The 14,675-nt window shown below is 45.5% G+C and overlaps 1 protein-coding gene across 1 annotated transcript in view; it reads right to left on the bottom strand.

The window, feature by feature from the left end:
• ren (renin) overlaps positions 1–14,675 on the bottom strand; it is a 44,883-nt gene that overhangs the window by 17,771 nt on the left and 12,437 nt on the right. Inside the window, exons 2-6 of the mRNA XM_043716428.2 lie at positions 9,414–9,561; positions 5,985–6,108; positions 4,481–4,599; positions 3,582–3,778; positions 559–681 (exon numbers count right to left, since the gene is read on the bottom strand). Of these exons, the coding sequence (XP_043572363.1) occupies positions 559–681; positions 3,582–3,778; positions 4,481–4,599; positions 5,985–6,108; positions 9,414–9,561 (711 nt within the window). The remainder of the gene's footprint in view (positions 1–558; positions 682–3,581; positions 3,779–4,480; positions 4,600–5,984; positions 6,109–9,413; positions 9,562–14,675) is intronic.

Raw genomic sequence — 14,675 nt, 5'->3', positions numbered from 1 at the left:
AGCAGAAACTGCAGTATACTGTAATTGTCATAGATAAACTCGTCATTAAGTAAACACACAGTCATAAATGTCTCCCTGTTCTTCTAACTATGGACAACATTACATTTGTTGTCGTATTAGATCAAGCTGTCATTCTGGACTAAGTGAGAACAGTCATTAGTGAATAGAGGGGTGATCATTTATGGAAAAATCACCATATATTATTGTGATTATATATATAAAAAATACATTTATAAATTTAAAATCAAATCAATAATTTTTTGAACCATTTATCCCACTTCGTTTTGTTCTAGCGCTCCAATGTTTAGCTTTAACTTGCTACCCATGTTCTTCCTTTCTCTAAAACAAAATGCCATAGAATCACACCCATCCATCCTGATTAAGTTACACAAGTGAAAGATTGTTATAAAAGGCAGAACTGTCAAATATTAACAGTGCTCCCTTTGTGTATGCTAATCTTTAAGCATTTTAGCACATGCCACAGTTGGAATCAGTGCCTATGCTGAGTGAAACTGTGTACGAGGAATCACTCTGGGAGCTTGCTGTAATGACGCTTACCCTTTCAGTTCGATTTGCCAGTAACCTTTCTTGAGCAGGTTCAGATAGTGGAACTCACCACTGTAGTAGGAAGGATCAGTGCCCCCCAGTATCACCTCTCCACCTGGAGTCCCTCTGGAGTCTCTGTGTAAATCAAAAACACACAGTTAAAAATAAATCAGAGTAGGAGAAGGGGGAGACAGCTGGGAGAGAGTGAAGCTAAGCCAAAAGTTATCCCCTTTGACTGCTGCGTGAATAATCTCAGTCTTTGGAATGCGGTCCCCCCACAGTGTTGGCATAAAATTTCTTATAGAGTGGCCACACAATACTCTAAGGATTGCCAACTTTGGATATAAAGCTGAAGCAGGTCAGAAAGCTGCAAATTTGTGGGCGGCACAGTGGCACAGTGGTTAGCACTGCTGCCTCACAGCGCCAGAGACCCGGGTTCAATTCCCGCCTCAGGCGACTGACTGTGTGGAGTTTGCACGTTCTCCCCGTGTCTGCGGGTGCTCCGGTTTCCTCCCACAGTCCAAAGATGTGCAGGTCAGGTGAATTGGCCATGCTAAATTGCCCGTAGTGTTAGGTAAGGGGTAGATGTAGGGGTATGGGTGGGTTGCGCTTCGGCGGGGTGGTGTGGACTTGTTGGGCCGAAGGGCCTGTTTCCACACTGTAAGTAATCTAATCTAATACGTATTTATTCTTTCGTAAGTAACATCCCAGAAAGGCTGTCTACAAGGCACAGACCAGGAGTGTGGTCCATTTACCTGGATGGGTGCAGCTGCAATAATACTCAAGAAGCTCAAAACCATCCAGGAAAAAAACAGACCGCTTGATTGGCAGCTCAGCCACTACTTCCATCATTGACTCACTCCCTCAGTGGTATGCAGGAGCAACATTGTGTACTATTTACATTGCACACTGCAGCAACTCACCAAGGATCCTTCAACAGCACCTACCAACCACACAACCTCTAGCAATTAGAAGGAAAGGGGCAGCAGATATTTGGGAATGTAAGATCCCCCCAGGTCACACTGCATCCTGACTTTGAAATATATCGCTGTGTTTTCACAGTCACAGGGTTAAAGTCCTAGAACTCCCTTCCTCACAATATCGTAGTCTTACTCCACATGGACTGCAGCAGTTCAAGTAGGTGCGTTATCACTACCTGCTCCAGAGTAATTAAGGATGGGTGGTAAAGGTTGGCATTACCTAGTGACATTCACATTCCTTGAACAAATAACATCAGAGCAAGATTCCTGCTTCTAACTGCCTGGACTACATGCAACTTCTGCTGATAGCCCAACAACTCTCATCTCACACTGCCCATCATGAACTAAAATGGGAGCAAACCCATCATTTGCTGCTTGAATGATCCTTGACTGTGAAACAGTGTTGACCCAATTTCGAACATTTCAATAATCAACTAACAGAATGATTCAACATGAGTAAAATTGCTGTAAATACTATATATTTTGTAATGTGAATGGAGGAAGAAAGTGGAAGTTTAGATACTGCTGTGTTGTAGAGAATGAAAGAAGTGTGTTTTATTTTCCAGAATAAGTGGAAATGTATATTGTTCAATTCTTGTTATAGAGTCATAGAGTTATACAGCACGGAAACAGACCCTTTGGTCCAACTCATCTTCACAGACCAGCTATCCTTAATTAATATAGTCCCATTTGCCAGCACTTGGCCCATATGCTTCTAAACCTTTCCTATTCATATTCCCATTCAGATGCCTTTTAAATGTTGTAATTTTACCAGCTTCCACCACTTCCTTAGTCCATACACACACCATCCTCTGCCAGAAAAAGTTGCCTCTTAGGTCCCTTTTAAATCTTTCCCCTCTCACCTTAAACCTATGCCGTCTAGCTTTGGACTCCCCTACACAAGGGAAAAAGGTTAGATAACTTTTGAAGAAGTTGTATTTGATACATTTATAAGACAAGCTAGCATTATGTGCCTTTGTGTGGTAAAGCTGCCTAGCAACAGCCTGTGGATGTTTAAGTTGCAGTTTGTCAGCGACCTGGATGGTGTCAGGCTTCTTGAGATTTGTTGGAGATGCACACATCCTGGTAAGCAGGAAGTATTCCATTACACTTCTGACTTGATGGTGGGCAAGACTGGGGAGGCAGGAGATGAGTTACTTACAGTCATAGAAATTGCACCTCGGAAACAGACCCTTTAGTCCAACTCGTCCACCAGGTATTCTAAATTAACCTAGTCCCATTTGCCAGTAATTGTACCAGCCTGCATTACTTCCTCAGGCAGTTCATTCCAAACAGGCATCATGCTCTGTGTGAAAAAATTGCCACTTAGGTCCCTTTTAAATCTTTCCCCTCTCACTACTTGCTGCAGAATTCTAGCCTCTGACCTGGTCTTGTAGCTCTTGTATTTATAAGGCTTATCCAGATCTTAGAAACCCTACAGTGTGGAAACAGGCCATTAGGCCAAACAGGTCCACACCGACCCTCCGAAAAGTATCCCACCCAGACCCATTTCCCCACCCTATATTTACCCCTGACTAATGCACCTAGCCCACACATCCCTGAACACTATGGGCAATTTAGCATGGCCAATTCACCTGACCTGCATATATTTTGGATTGTGGGGGGAAACTGGAGCACCCGGAGGAAAGTCGCACAGACATGGGGAGAATGTGCAAACTCCACACAAACAGTCGCCCAAGGCTGGAATCGAACCAGAGTCCCTGGTGCTGTGAGGCAGCAGTGCTAGCCACTGGGCCACGATGCCACCCACCATGTCTGATGAATGGTAACCCCCAGAATGTTGGTAGTTGGGGATTCATTGATGGTAGTTCCATTGAATGGCAAGGACCGATGGTTAGATTCTCTCTTGTTGGAGATGGTTATTGACTGGCACTTGTGGGGCATGAATACTACTTGCCGCTTGTCTGCCCAAACCTGGATATTGATGTTACAAGTTAAAATGTTGGAAGGACACTTGCTCTGTCACCTCAAAATTGTCTCCATCACTTAGCACCCTCTCTCCCTGCCTGCGGATTATGTATTATTCACACCCACCTGTTATAATAAACAGAAAAGACTTGTTCATTGAGAACATGTTGATCCAAGATTCGCTCGAACACCGGCTTTATGTTGTCAATAGCAATAGTCCGGAACCCCATGCCCAGGATCCCATCAAACTTGGCAAAGATAAAAGGATAAGCTGGCAAGGCAGTAGCTTCAGCAAACACTTGGATAACTGGGATATTGGCCACCTACCGGAACAAAGACCATGTTTCAGAAATCACAGGATATTGTCAGCCATGTTTCACACTGAGGTCTAGTAATGGGGAACCAGAGACAGTGCAGAGAACACAGAATGGAGGAACAGGACAAGGGGAAGCTGGCAGAGGTTAGTGAGTTAACTACTGTGCATGAAATTATTCAGATCATCTGATTCTCTGAAATGTACGTAACATGTAAGATTTTATGAGGGCTTGACAGGTTAAATACTGGGAAGATATTTCATCTCATGGGGACCTCTATAACTGGGGGACAGACTTTCTGAATAGAGAACTTTGCCTTTAAGACAGTGAGAAATTTTTCTATTAGAGAATTTAGAATTCCCTAGCTTGAGTGAGTACTGGTTATTGAATATATTCAAGGCTGAGGTAGACAAATTTTGGATTGACAAGGGACTTGAGGGATATGGAGACAGAACGGGAAGTGTTAAGGCCACAATCAGGTCAGCCATATTGAACTAAATGATGCAACAGGCATGAATGGCCTACTGCTTGTTCTATTTCTTATTTATTAAAGGAGCAGTCCATCTCAAAGGGACAGACTGCTGCTAATTTATTCCAGGAGTGCCACAGGGAGAATAACATAAATGACTGAGTGAACAGGATCCTCAAACAATGCACAACAAAAAGTGTTAATGTTGGTACATGAACAGGATTTCATCATCTATTTCTCACCATTACAATATCTTGACTGAGGAATCCCTTCACATTGCCAGATCCATATTGAATAGCAAACCCTTGTCCATTGGCCTCATATGTCCTTGAGGTGGAGGAGTCATATCTGTTGTGGGAAACTTCAAAAAGCCAAAATAAGTCACAGACAATTTAATTTTAGGCAATTTCACTACTTTCCTCTTGTCATAGTTTTTGAGATTCTGGTCTATACCTGGTCTATAGCACCATCCAGTGGAAAATCAAATTCTGTGTTAAATTGAAATGCTGTATTTTTAAAAATTCTGTTCAGTTCTATTCCTGGCCATATTTTTAACTTTTCATCCTCTTTCGTCTTCCACTTTGTTTTTCACTGTTGTATATTTTTCTCTTTCTTTTGTCTTAAAAATTCCTTTGTTAACTGAATCTTTAACTTGTTTCTTATTTACTCAATGATACATTTTATGTGGGCGGCACGGTGGCACAGTGGTTAGCACTGCTGCCTCACAGCGCCAGAGACCCAGGTTCAATTCCCGCCTCAGGCGACCGACTGTGTGGAGTTTGCACATTCTCCCCGTGTCTGCGTGGGTTTCCTCTGGGTGCTCCGGTTTCTTCCCACAGTCCAAAAATGTGCAGGTTAGGTGAATTGGCCACGCTAAATTGCCTGTAGTGTTATGTGCAGGGGTAAATGTAGGGGAATGGGTCTGGGTGGGTGCGCTTCGGCGGGTCAGTGTGAACTTGTTGGGCCGAAAGGCCTGTTTCCACACTGTAAGTAATCTAATTTCCCTGAGAGTCTCACTTCTGCCCAGCCTTTGACTGAATGGGCAGCAACTTCCAGTTTTATTGATCTTTGCAAGGTTCTTGCGGGAGGAGATTGGTAGTTGGGTCAATTTTACAGGCTCCTCAGGGGTTTAGCTCAATAGGGTATGATAGGTTTACATCAGCTAGGCGAAAATGAGGACTGTAGATGCTGGAGATTAGAGCCAAGATTAGAGTGGTGCTGGAAAAGCACAGCAGGTCAGACAGCATCCGAGGAGCAGGAAAATTGACGATTCTGGCAGGAGCCCTTCATCAGGAAAATTCCAGCACCACTCTAATCTTGACTATGGTAGGTTTACATCAGTCTGATCAGATGTAAACACAGGAACAAAAGTAGGCTATTCATCCTTCCAGCTTGTTCCATCATTCAATTAAATCATAACTGATCCATGGTCTAACTCTGTATAACTTCCTTTGCCCTATATCCCCTAATACCTTTGCTTAACAAAATTCTTTCTATCTAGATTTGAAATTAATAACTGATCTTACATTCACCGCCATTGGTCAAAGAGAGTTCCAAACATCTATGATGCTTTGATGTGCTTCGTAACATCTCACCTGAACATTCTAGCCCTAATTCTCATACCATGTCCTCTAGTTAAAAATGATACTTCATTAGATAGAGATCCCACTTGTGAAGGAATTCTCCCTGGAGTGCAATGATGAGTCTATCTGCAGGTTACCTTACATTCATCCAGGGGACACTTACAACAAGCTGTATAAATGGGCGAACAGTTGGTCGATGGTATCCAGAGGTTGGCAGAGCCAGTGTCGAAAATGACTTTGAAGTTCTGTGGCGGGGTCCCGATGCTGATCTCCCCAAAGTATTGGGTCTGAAAAGGACAGCGCAACAATAGCAAAGACCCAGCAACAATTCAAAGTGCTTCATAGCCAAATGAAATGACACTTCACCTGATGAAGTGCTCTAAAAGCTTGTGTTTCCAAATAAACCTGTTGGACTATAACTTCGTGTCATGTGACTTCTGATTTTGTCCACCTCAGTCCAACACCAGCATCTCCACATCATACTTTTGAAATGGTAACACTGCAGGAAAAGTGGTAGCCAGTTTACTCTGAGTAAGGCTCCATAAACAGCAATATGTTAATTGAGCAGTTAATGTGTTTTTCAGGATGTAGGTTAAGGAAAATGTATCGACCTAAGATACATAACATGTATAATAGTGCTGCAGCTTCCTTCAATGTCCACCTGAGGGAGCAGATGGAAGCATGGTTGAATGTTTGAGCTACTAAAGGGAATCTCCAGCAGAGTTTAGTGTGTGGAATTGAAATATGTGCTCAAATCTCTAGGGTGGGATTTGAACATACTACATTCTGCTTAATAGGGACAGAATTACAGAGGGAATGCTGGCACAGCACTGACTGTGTAACCCTAGGTTAATCAGCTGGAACACAAAACATGAGCTCAAAATCTACCCTGGGAAATCTAAATTCAGTTAATAAATAAATATCAGAAGGTAGCATCAACAATGGTGTCCATAGAAACATCAACCTGCTGTGAACATTTAATTCGTTCATCAATATTCTTTTAAAAGGAAATCTGCCAAGCTTACCCCAACTAGCCTACACTTTTTTTTTGTTATTTGTTTTATTATTGTCATGTGTACCTATGTACAGTAAAATGTTTTGTTTTATGTGCAGTACAGGCAAATTATACCATACAAAGTGCATTGGGGTAATGGAATAGAGCAAGGAATACAATATTACAGCTGCAGAGAAGGTGCACAAACAGTGACATTAACATTTAAATTTAAAATTTGAGAAGACCATTCAGAATCAAGAGTGTCGCACTGGAAAAGCACAGCAGGTCAGGCAGCATCCGAGGAGCAGGAGAATCAACTCCTCGGGCATAAACCCTTCATCAGGAATGAGGCTTGTGGAACAGAGGGCCTGAGAGATAAATGGGAGGGGGGGGTGGAGCTGGGGGGAAAGGTAGCTGAGAATGAAATAAGTAGATAAAGGTGGGTGAAGGTGATAGGTTGGAAGGGAGGGGAGGGCGGATAGATGGGAAGGAAGATGGACAGGTCAAGAGGGCAGTGCCGAGTTGGATGGTTGGGACTGGGATAAGGTGGGGGGAGGGGAAATGCTGAAACTGGTGAAATCCACATTAATCCCTGTGGTTGGAGGGGTCCCAAAGTGGAAGATGAGACATTCCTCCTCCAGGCATTGGATGATTAGCGTTTGGCAATGGAGAAGGCCCAGGACCTGCATGTCCTTGGTGTAGTGGGAGGGGGAGTTGAAGTGTTCAGCCATGGGGCATTGGGGTTGGTTGGTGCGGGTGTCCCAGAGATGTTCTCTGAAACGTTCTGCAAGTTGGCATCCTGTCTCCCCGATGTAAAGATCTGACAAGGGAGTCATAGAGAGACATTCCGAAGTCTGATAACAGCGGAGAAGAAGTTGTCCTTGAATCTATTAGTACATATGTTTAAGCTTATCCACAGTAACATGATTGACACAAATTCTTTATTCTTTCATGGGATGTGGGCACCAGTGACAAAGTCAGTATTTTTCTTTTGTTCATTCACAGGAAGTGGGCAATTTATTGCCCAACTCTAATTGCCCAGAGAGCAACCACCTTGCTGTGGGTATAGAGTAACATGTAAACAAGACTGGGTAAGGATGGCAGAATGTTTTATTCAGTCATAGAATTAAAAAACGCACAACACCAGGTTATAGTCCAACAGGTTTATTTGGAAGCACAAGCTTTCGGAGCGACGCTCCTTCATCAGACCCTGCGAAAACTAGTGCTTCCAAATAAACTTGTTGAACTATAAACTGGTATTGTGTGATTTTTAACTTTGTCTGCCCCAGTCCAACACCAGCACCTCCAAATCATTATTCAGACATGACATCACTAGCTGGACCAACATTTATTCCCCATCCTTAAATGCCCAGAGGGCAGTTAGGAGTCAAACACATTTTGGAGTCACATTCAGACAAGACCAGGTAAGGATGGCAGTTTCCGAAAGGACATTAATAAACCAAATGGGTTCCTCCATTCCTAGCGTTGACTTCTGCTTTCAGAAGTTGCTGCTACATACAGACCTTGGAGATCCAAGCAGAAGGATTCCATGGGTTGAGTTTCCTCAAAGGGAGGGCATTCCTCCTCATCTCTGTCTTAAATGGGTGACCCCACTTACTTTATTTTCATTAGAGAGAAAGAAAGATGACTGATGGGGATTTTAACCTTCGGGTCACCAAGTTTCAGACAGGAGGCAGGGCTCTTGTGGCTACCTAAGCCAAACCAGGAATTAAACCAGGAATTTGGGCGGCACGGTGGCACAGTGGTTAGCACTGCTGCCTCACAGCGCCAGAGACCCGGGTTCAATTCCTGCCTCAGGCGACTGACTGTGTGGAGTTTGCACGTTCTCCCCATGTCTGCGTGGGTTTCCTCCGGGTGCTCCGGTTTCCTCCCACAGTCCAAAGATGTGCAGGTCAGGTGAATTGGCCATGCTAAATTGCCCGTAGTGTTAGGGAAGGGGTAAATGTAGGGGTATGGGTGGGTTGCGCTTCGGCGGGGCAGTGTGGACTTGTTGGGCCGAAGGGCCTGTTTCCACACTGTAAGTAATCTAATCTAATCTAAACCATCCCATTGTTCGTGTCACTCTGCATAACAAGCCAGCTGTAAAATCATCAGGGCTAACTGCACCCTTCCCCCAGGAAAGTCTGTGTAAACATGAGAAACAGGACAATGACACATTATGGATTCCTTGTTTCAGCTTAAAAATCTGTTCCCAGTTAGTTTTAAATTTTAATTCAAATTATAAGTAAGTAATGGGGAGAGAACAAAGTTAACCTTTTGAGTCCGGACCTTTCATCAGAACCCAGTCACAGACTTGAAACCTGAACTCTGTTTTCTCTCCACAGATGCTGTCAGAACTACTGAGATTCTCCAGCAATTTTTGTTTTTGTTTCTGATCTCCAGCATTCAAAAGTAGGTCATTTTACTTCCATCGCAATTAATTATTGTCTACAGACTAACAGTGAGAGAGAATGGATCTGGTTGAATGAGGTCAAAGGCTGTACATGAGCCACAGGTTAAAGAACATCACCCCCTCCATTATTCCCTTCCCCTCCATTTCTTCGGAATGAAGCTCAAGAAGGTGGACGGCACACTTACATCCAGGTAGTTGGTCAGGATTGTCGGGGCTGTTCCATTGTTCGGCTTCATTAGAAAGTCCCAATTAACCTCAGGAGAGACGTCCGACACTTTCAATCCAAGTTGCCGCAGAGATTGGCGGATGGATGGCATTTTACGGAGAGGGATCCTTTGGAGACAGGAATGATTTGAAATGAGTGTGAGGCAATAAGTGAAACCTTACTAGGTGAGCAAGAATAGGTCATTCAGCCATCTGTTGCAGTGTTTCGACGGAACAATTACAATCCATTTATTTTCTTCGAATCATACAAAGGTCTTAGGGGACCTGCCTGGCTAGATGTGGAGATGTTGTTTCCCACTGTGGGAGAGCCAAGGACCAGTGGGAATAATCTCAGAGTAAAGGATTGGCCATTGAAGATAGAGATGAGGATGGCACAGTGGCTCAGTAGTTGGCACTGCTGCCTCATAGCGCCAGGGAACCAGGTTTGATTCCAGCCTCAGCCTGTGTGGAGTTTGTACATTCTCCCCGTGTCTGCGTGGGTTTCCTCCGGGTGCTCCGGTTTCCTCCCACAATCCAAACATGCGCAGGTTAGGTTAATTGGTTATGCTAAATTGCCCATAGTATTCAGGGGTGTGTAGGTTAGGTGCATTAGTCAGAGGAAATGTAGAATAGTAGGGGAATGGTCTGGGTGGGTTACTCTTTGGAGGGTCATTGTGGACTTGTTGGACCAAATGGCCTATTTTCACACTGTAGGGATTCTATGAGGAGGAATTTCTTCTCTCAGAGAGTTGTGAATCTGAAATTCCTTACTGCAAAGGGCTGTCAAAGTTGGGTTGTTGAGTATACGCAAGGCTGAGAGAGAGTTTTAATCATTGAGGGAAGCAAGGGTTATGAAGAAAGGCTGGAAAGTGGAGCTGAAGATTATCAGATCAGATGATCTTAACCATGATCCCATTGAATAGGGTAACAGGCTTGATGGGCTGAATAACTTACTCTGCTCCTACATTTTATGGTTTTGTGGATAAGGAATTGCACTCAAGGTCACCTATACTATAAATGGCAAGTCTTCAAGAAACCACTGTCCACCATAAGGGAAAGGTACTAATGTAAGAGGAATGTCACCAGACAGTAAATTGGGCAAGAGTCGAAGAGTGTGGTGCTGGAGAAGCACAGCTGGTCAAGCAGCATCCAAGGAGGGGGAGAATTGACATTTTAAGCATAAGCCCTTCATCAGGGATGAGGCTTGAGAGATAAATGGGGGAGTGGGACTGGGGGAAGGCAGCTGGCAATGCAATAGGTAGATGAAGGTAGGGGTGAAGGTGATAGATCAGGGAGGAGGGTAGAGGGGATAGGTGGGAAGGAAGATGGAAAGGTAGGACCATTCAAGAGGGCGGTGCTGAGTTGGAGGGTTGGATCTGGGTAAGATGGTAGATGGGGAAATGAGGAAACTGGTGAAATCCACATTGATCATGTGTGGTTGGATGGTCCAAAGGCGGCAGATGAGGTGTTCTTCCTCCAGGTGTCAAGTGGTTAGGGTGTGGTGGTGGAGGAGGCCCAGGACTTGCATATCCTGGGTGGATTGGGAGGAGTTGAAACTTTATTGCTGGAACAGCACAGCAGGTCAGGCAGCATCCAGGGAACAGGAGATTCGACGTTTCGGGCACAGGCCCTTCTTCTCTGGAATGCAGATAGCGTTGCCTTTCCTCCAGACCAAAGGGGTAGCCATGGGCGCCTAATGGGCCCCAGCTATACCTGCCTGTTTCTCAGGCAAGTGGAACAGTCTATCTTCCGCAGTTACACTGAAGAAGGGCCTGTGCCCGAAACGTCGAATCTCCTGTTCCCTGGATGCTGCCTGACCTGCTGTGCTGTTCCAGCAATAAAGTTTCAACTTTGATCTCCAGCATCTGCAGACCTCACTTTCTCCTGGATTGGGAGGAGGACTTAAAGTGTTCAACAGTGGAGTTGTTTAGTGCATGTCTCCCAGAGATGTTCTCTGAAACATTCTGCAAATTGGCGTCCTGTCTCCCCAATGTAGAGGACACCACTTCGGGAGCAATGAACACAGTAGATGACATGTGTGGAGGTACAGGTAAATCTCTGTTGGATGCGGAAGGATCCTTTATGTCTTGGATGGAGGTAAGGGGGGAGGTGTAAGCACAGGTTTTGCACTTCTTGTTTTGGAAGGGGTTGGAGCTGGGAGTGGAGGGTGGGTCGGTGGGGTGGGGGCGGGAACCTAACAAGGGAGTCGTGGAGTAATGGTCTCTCTGGAATGCAGATAGCGTTGCCTTTCCTCCAGACCAAAGGGGTAGCCATGGGCGCCTAATGGGCCCCAGCTATACCTGCCTGTTTCTCAGGCAAGTGGAACAGTCTATCTTCCGCAGTTACACTGGCACCATTCCCCACCTTTTCCTCGCTACATCGATGACTATATCGGTGCCACCTCATGCTCCCATGATGAGATTAAATAGTTTATCAACATCACGAACGTCTTCCACCCTGACCTCAAGTTCACCTCGGACATTTCACTCCCCTTCCTGGACCTCTCCATCTTCATCTCCTGCAATCAACTCAGCACAATCATCTATTTCAAACCCATCAACTCCCACAGATACCTGGACTACACCTCCTCCCACACCCACACCTGTAAAAACGGGATCCCTTACTCCCAAGTCCTCTGACTCCGCCATATCTGCTCCCAGGAGGACCAATTCCACCATAGAACATCCAAGATGGCCTTCTTCTTCAAAGACCGCAATGTCCCCGCCCCCTACATGGTCAATGATGCCCTCCAGCGCATCTCCTCCACAACCCCCCCTCCGCCCTAGAACCCTACCCATCCCAACACAACAAGGACAGAACGTCCCAGTCCTCACCTTCCACCCTACGAACGTCCGGATGCAACCCACCATCGTCTGCCATTTCCGCCAACTACAAACAGACCCCGCCACCAGGGATATATATTCCCTACCCATCCTATCTGCATTCCAGAGAGATCATTCCCTCTGCAACTCCTTTGTTAGGTCCACATCCCCCACCAACAATCCTTCCCTCCCAGCACCATCCCCAACCATGTGCAGGAAGTGCAAAATCTGCGCTCATACCTCCCCCCTCACCTCTGTCCAAAGCCCTAAAGGATCCTTCCACATCTATCCACATCTGAGATTCACCTGTACTTCCACACACGTCATCTACTGTATTCATTGCTCCCGATGTGGTCTCCTCTACACTGGGGAGTCAGGACAACAATGTGCGGAACATTTCAGAAAATATCTCTGGGACACCTACACTAAACAACCCCACCACCCCGAGGCCAAACACTTCAACACCCCCTCCCACTCCACCAAGGACATGAAGGTGCTGGGCCTCCTCCACTGCCAAGCCCTAACCACCTGACGCCTGGAGGAAGAATGCCTCATCTTCCACCTTGGATCACTTCAACTACATGGGATCAATGTGGATTTCACCAGTTTCCTCATTTCCCCTCCCCCTACCTTATCCCAGATCCAACCTTCCAACTCAGCACCACCCTCTTGACCTGTCCTACCTGTCCATCTTCCTTCCCACCTATCTGCTTCATCCTCCTTTCCGACCTATCACCTTCCCCCCCAGCCCCCTCCAAAGCCCCACCCCCTCCCATTTATCTCTCAGCCCCCTTCGGGTGCACTACCCCACCCTCCATTCCTGATGAAGGTCTTATGCTTAAAACGCCGACTTTCCTGCTCCTCGGATGCTGCCTGACTGGCTGTGCTTTCCCAGCACCTCACTCTTCGGCACTGACTCTCCAGCATCTGCAGTCCCCGCTTTCTTGAGTAAATTGGGCAAGCCCATGCTAATCATCCAGGGACATGGGTTCAGATCCCATCATGGTAAATAGTGAAATTCAAATGCAACAAAACTCTAGCATTAGAAACCCATCCAGCTCACTAATATCCTAAAGGAAATCTGCTGTTCTTATTTGCTCAGGCTACATGTGACTCCAGACCCATTCTTAACCGTCCTCTGAGAAATTAGGGATTGGCAGGAAATGTTGGCCTAGCCAGCAATACGCACACCCTCTGTTTGAACAAAAAATGGTTCATCAGTGTGGCTGGAACACTTGATTAATTAAGAGATGAGATTCCCTGCAACGTGGAAATAGTCCGCACCAACCCTCCAAAGAGTTACCCACCCAGACCTATTTCACTCTGACTAACGTACCTAACAGTATGGGCAATTTGGCACAGCCAATTCACCTGACCTGCACATCTTTGGACTGTGGGAGGAAACCAGAGCAAACCCACGCAGACACGGGGAGAATATGCAAACTCCACACAGACAGTCACCTGAGGCTGGAATTCAAACTGGAACTGTGAGGCAGCAGTGCTAACCACTGAGCCACCGTGCCACCCCAATTTAGCTCTTTTAGCAACAGTCTCAATCTCAACCAAGCATGTACTGGATTCCTTTTCAGCCAGCAGTGCCCACATCCCATGACCAAGTTACAAATAACTATTTCTGATGCCTCAGTCTCCTGAGTTTTCATTCATGAATAAAGTAGGGGAATCCTGGAATGCTGTTCATCCTACACTGGCTCACCATTTCCTAGTGGCAAGAGTTTGATTTCTTTCATTCCTGTGTAGATCCCTTTTTTGCTGTAGACACCTATATCTCTTCCAATTCTACTTTCAGGCCTGCATTTCCACTCTATGTCTGCTCCCTCTGTTCCCACTTCGACATGAGGTCTTAAGAGATAGGAATGAAAGTAGCCCAATCAGGCCCTCATCCCAGCTCTGGCTTTCAATCATTTTGTTGATTGGCTTAGAAGCATGGCTTAGAAAGGGTGGACGTTGGGAAATTGTTTCCGTTAAAGCGGGGGTACTAGGACCCATAGGCACAGCCTTAGAATTAGAGGAGGTCAATTTAGAACAGAAATGAGGAGACATTTCTTCAGCCAGAGAGTGGTGGGCCTGTGGAATTCATTGCAACGGAGTGCAGTGGAGACTCAGACATTAACTGTCTTCAAGGCAGAGATTGATAAATTCTTAATCTTGCAAGGAATTAACGGCTACAGGGTGAGTGCGGGTAAGTTGAAATGCCCATCAGCCATGATTGAATGTCGGATTGGATTCGATGGACCAAATGGCCTTACTTCCACTCCTGTTTCTTATGGTTTTATGGTCTTATGGTTGTACATCTGATAGTGGACTCAACTCCACTTTCTGTTCCCCATAACCCTTGGACTCCCTCTTTGATCAAAAATCTGTTTAGTTTGCCCCTGAATATATTCAATGATTCAGCTTCCA

Source organism: Chiloscyllium plagiosum, unplaced genomic scaffold (genome assembly GCF_037043375.1).
Source record: "Chiloscyllium plagiosum isolate Xiang-an unplaced genomic scaffold, Cpla_swu_hap1 HiC_scaffold_26, whole genome shotgun sequence".
Taxonomy (NCBI): Eukaryota; Metazoa; Chordata; class Chondrichthyes; order Orectolobiformes; family Hemiscylliidae; genus Chiloscyllium; species Chiloscyllium plagiosum.
The sequence above is the reverse complement of the archived record's forward strand: the minus strand, read 5'-3'. Positions and strand labels throughout refer to the sequence as shown.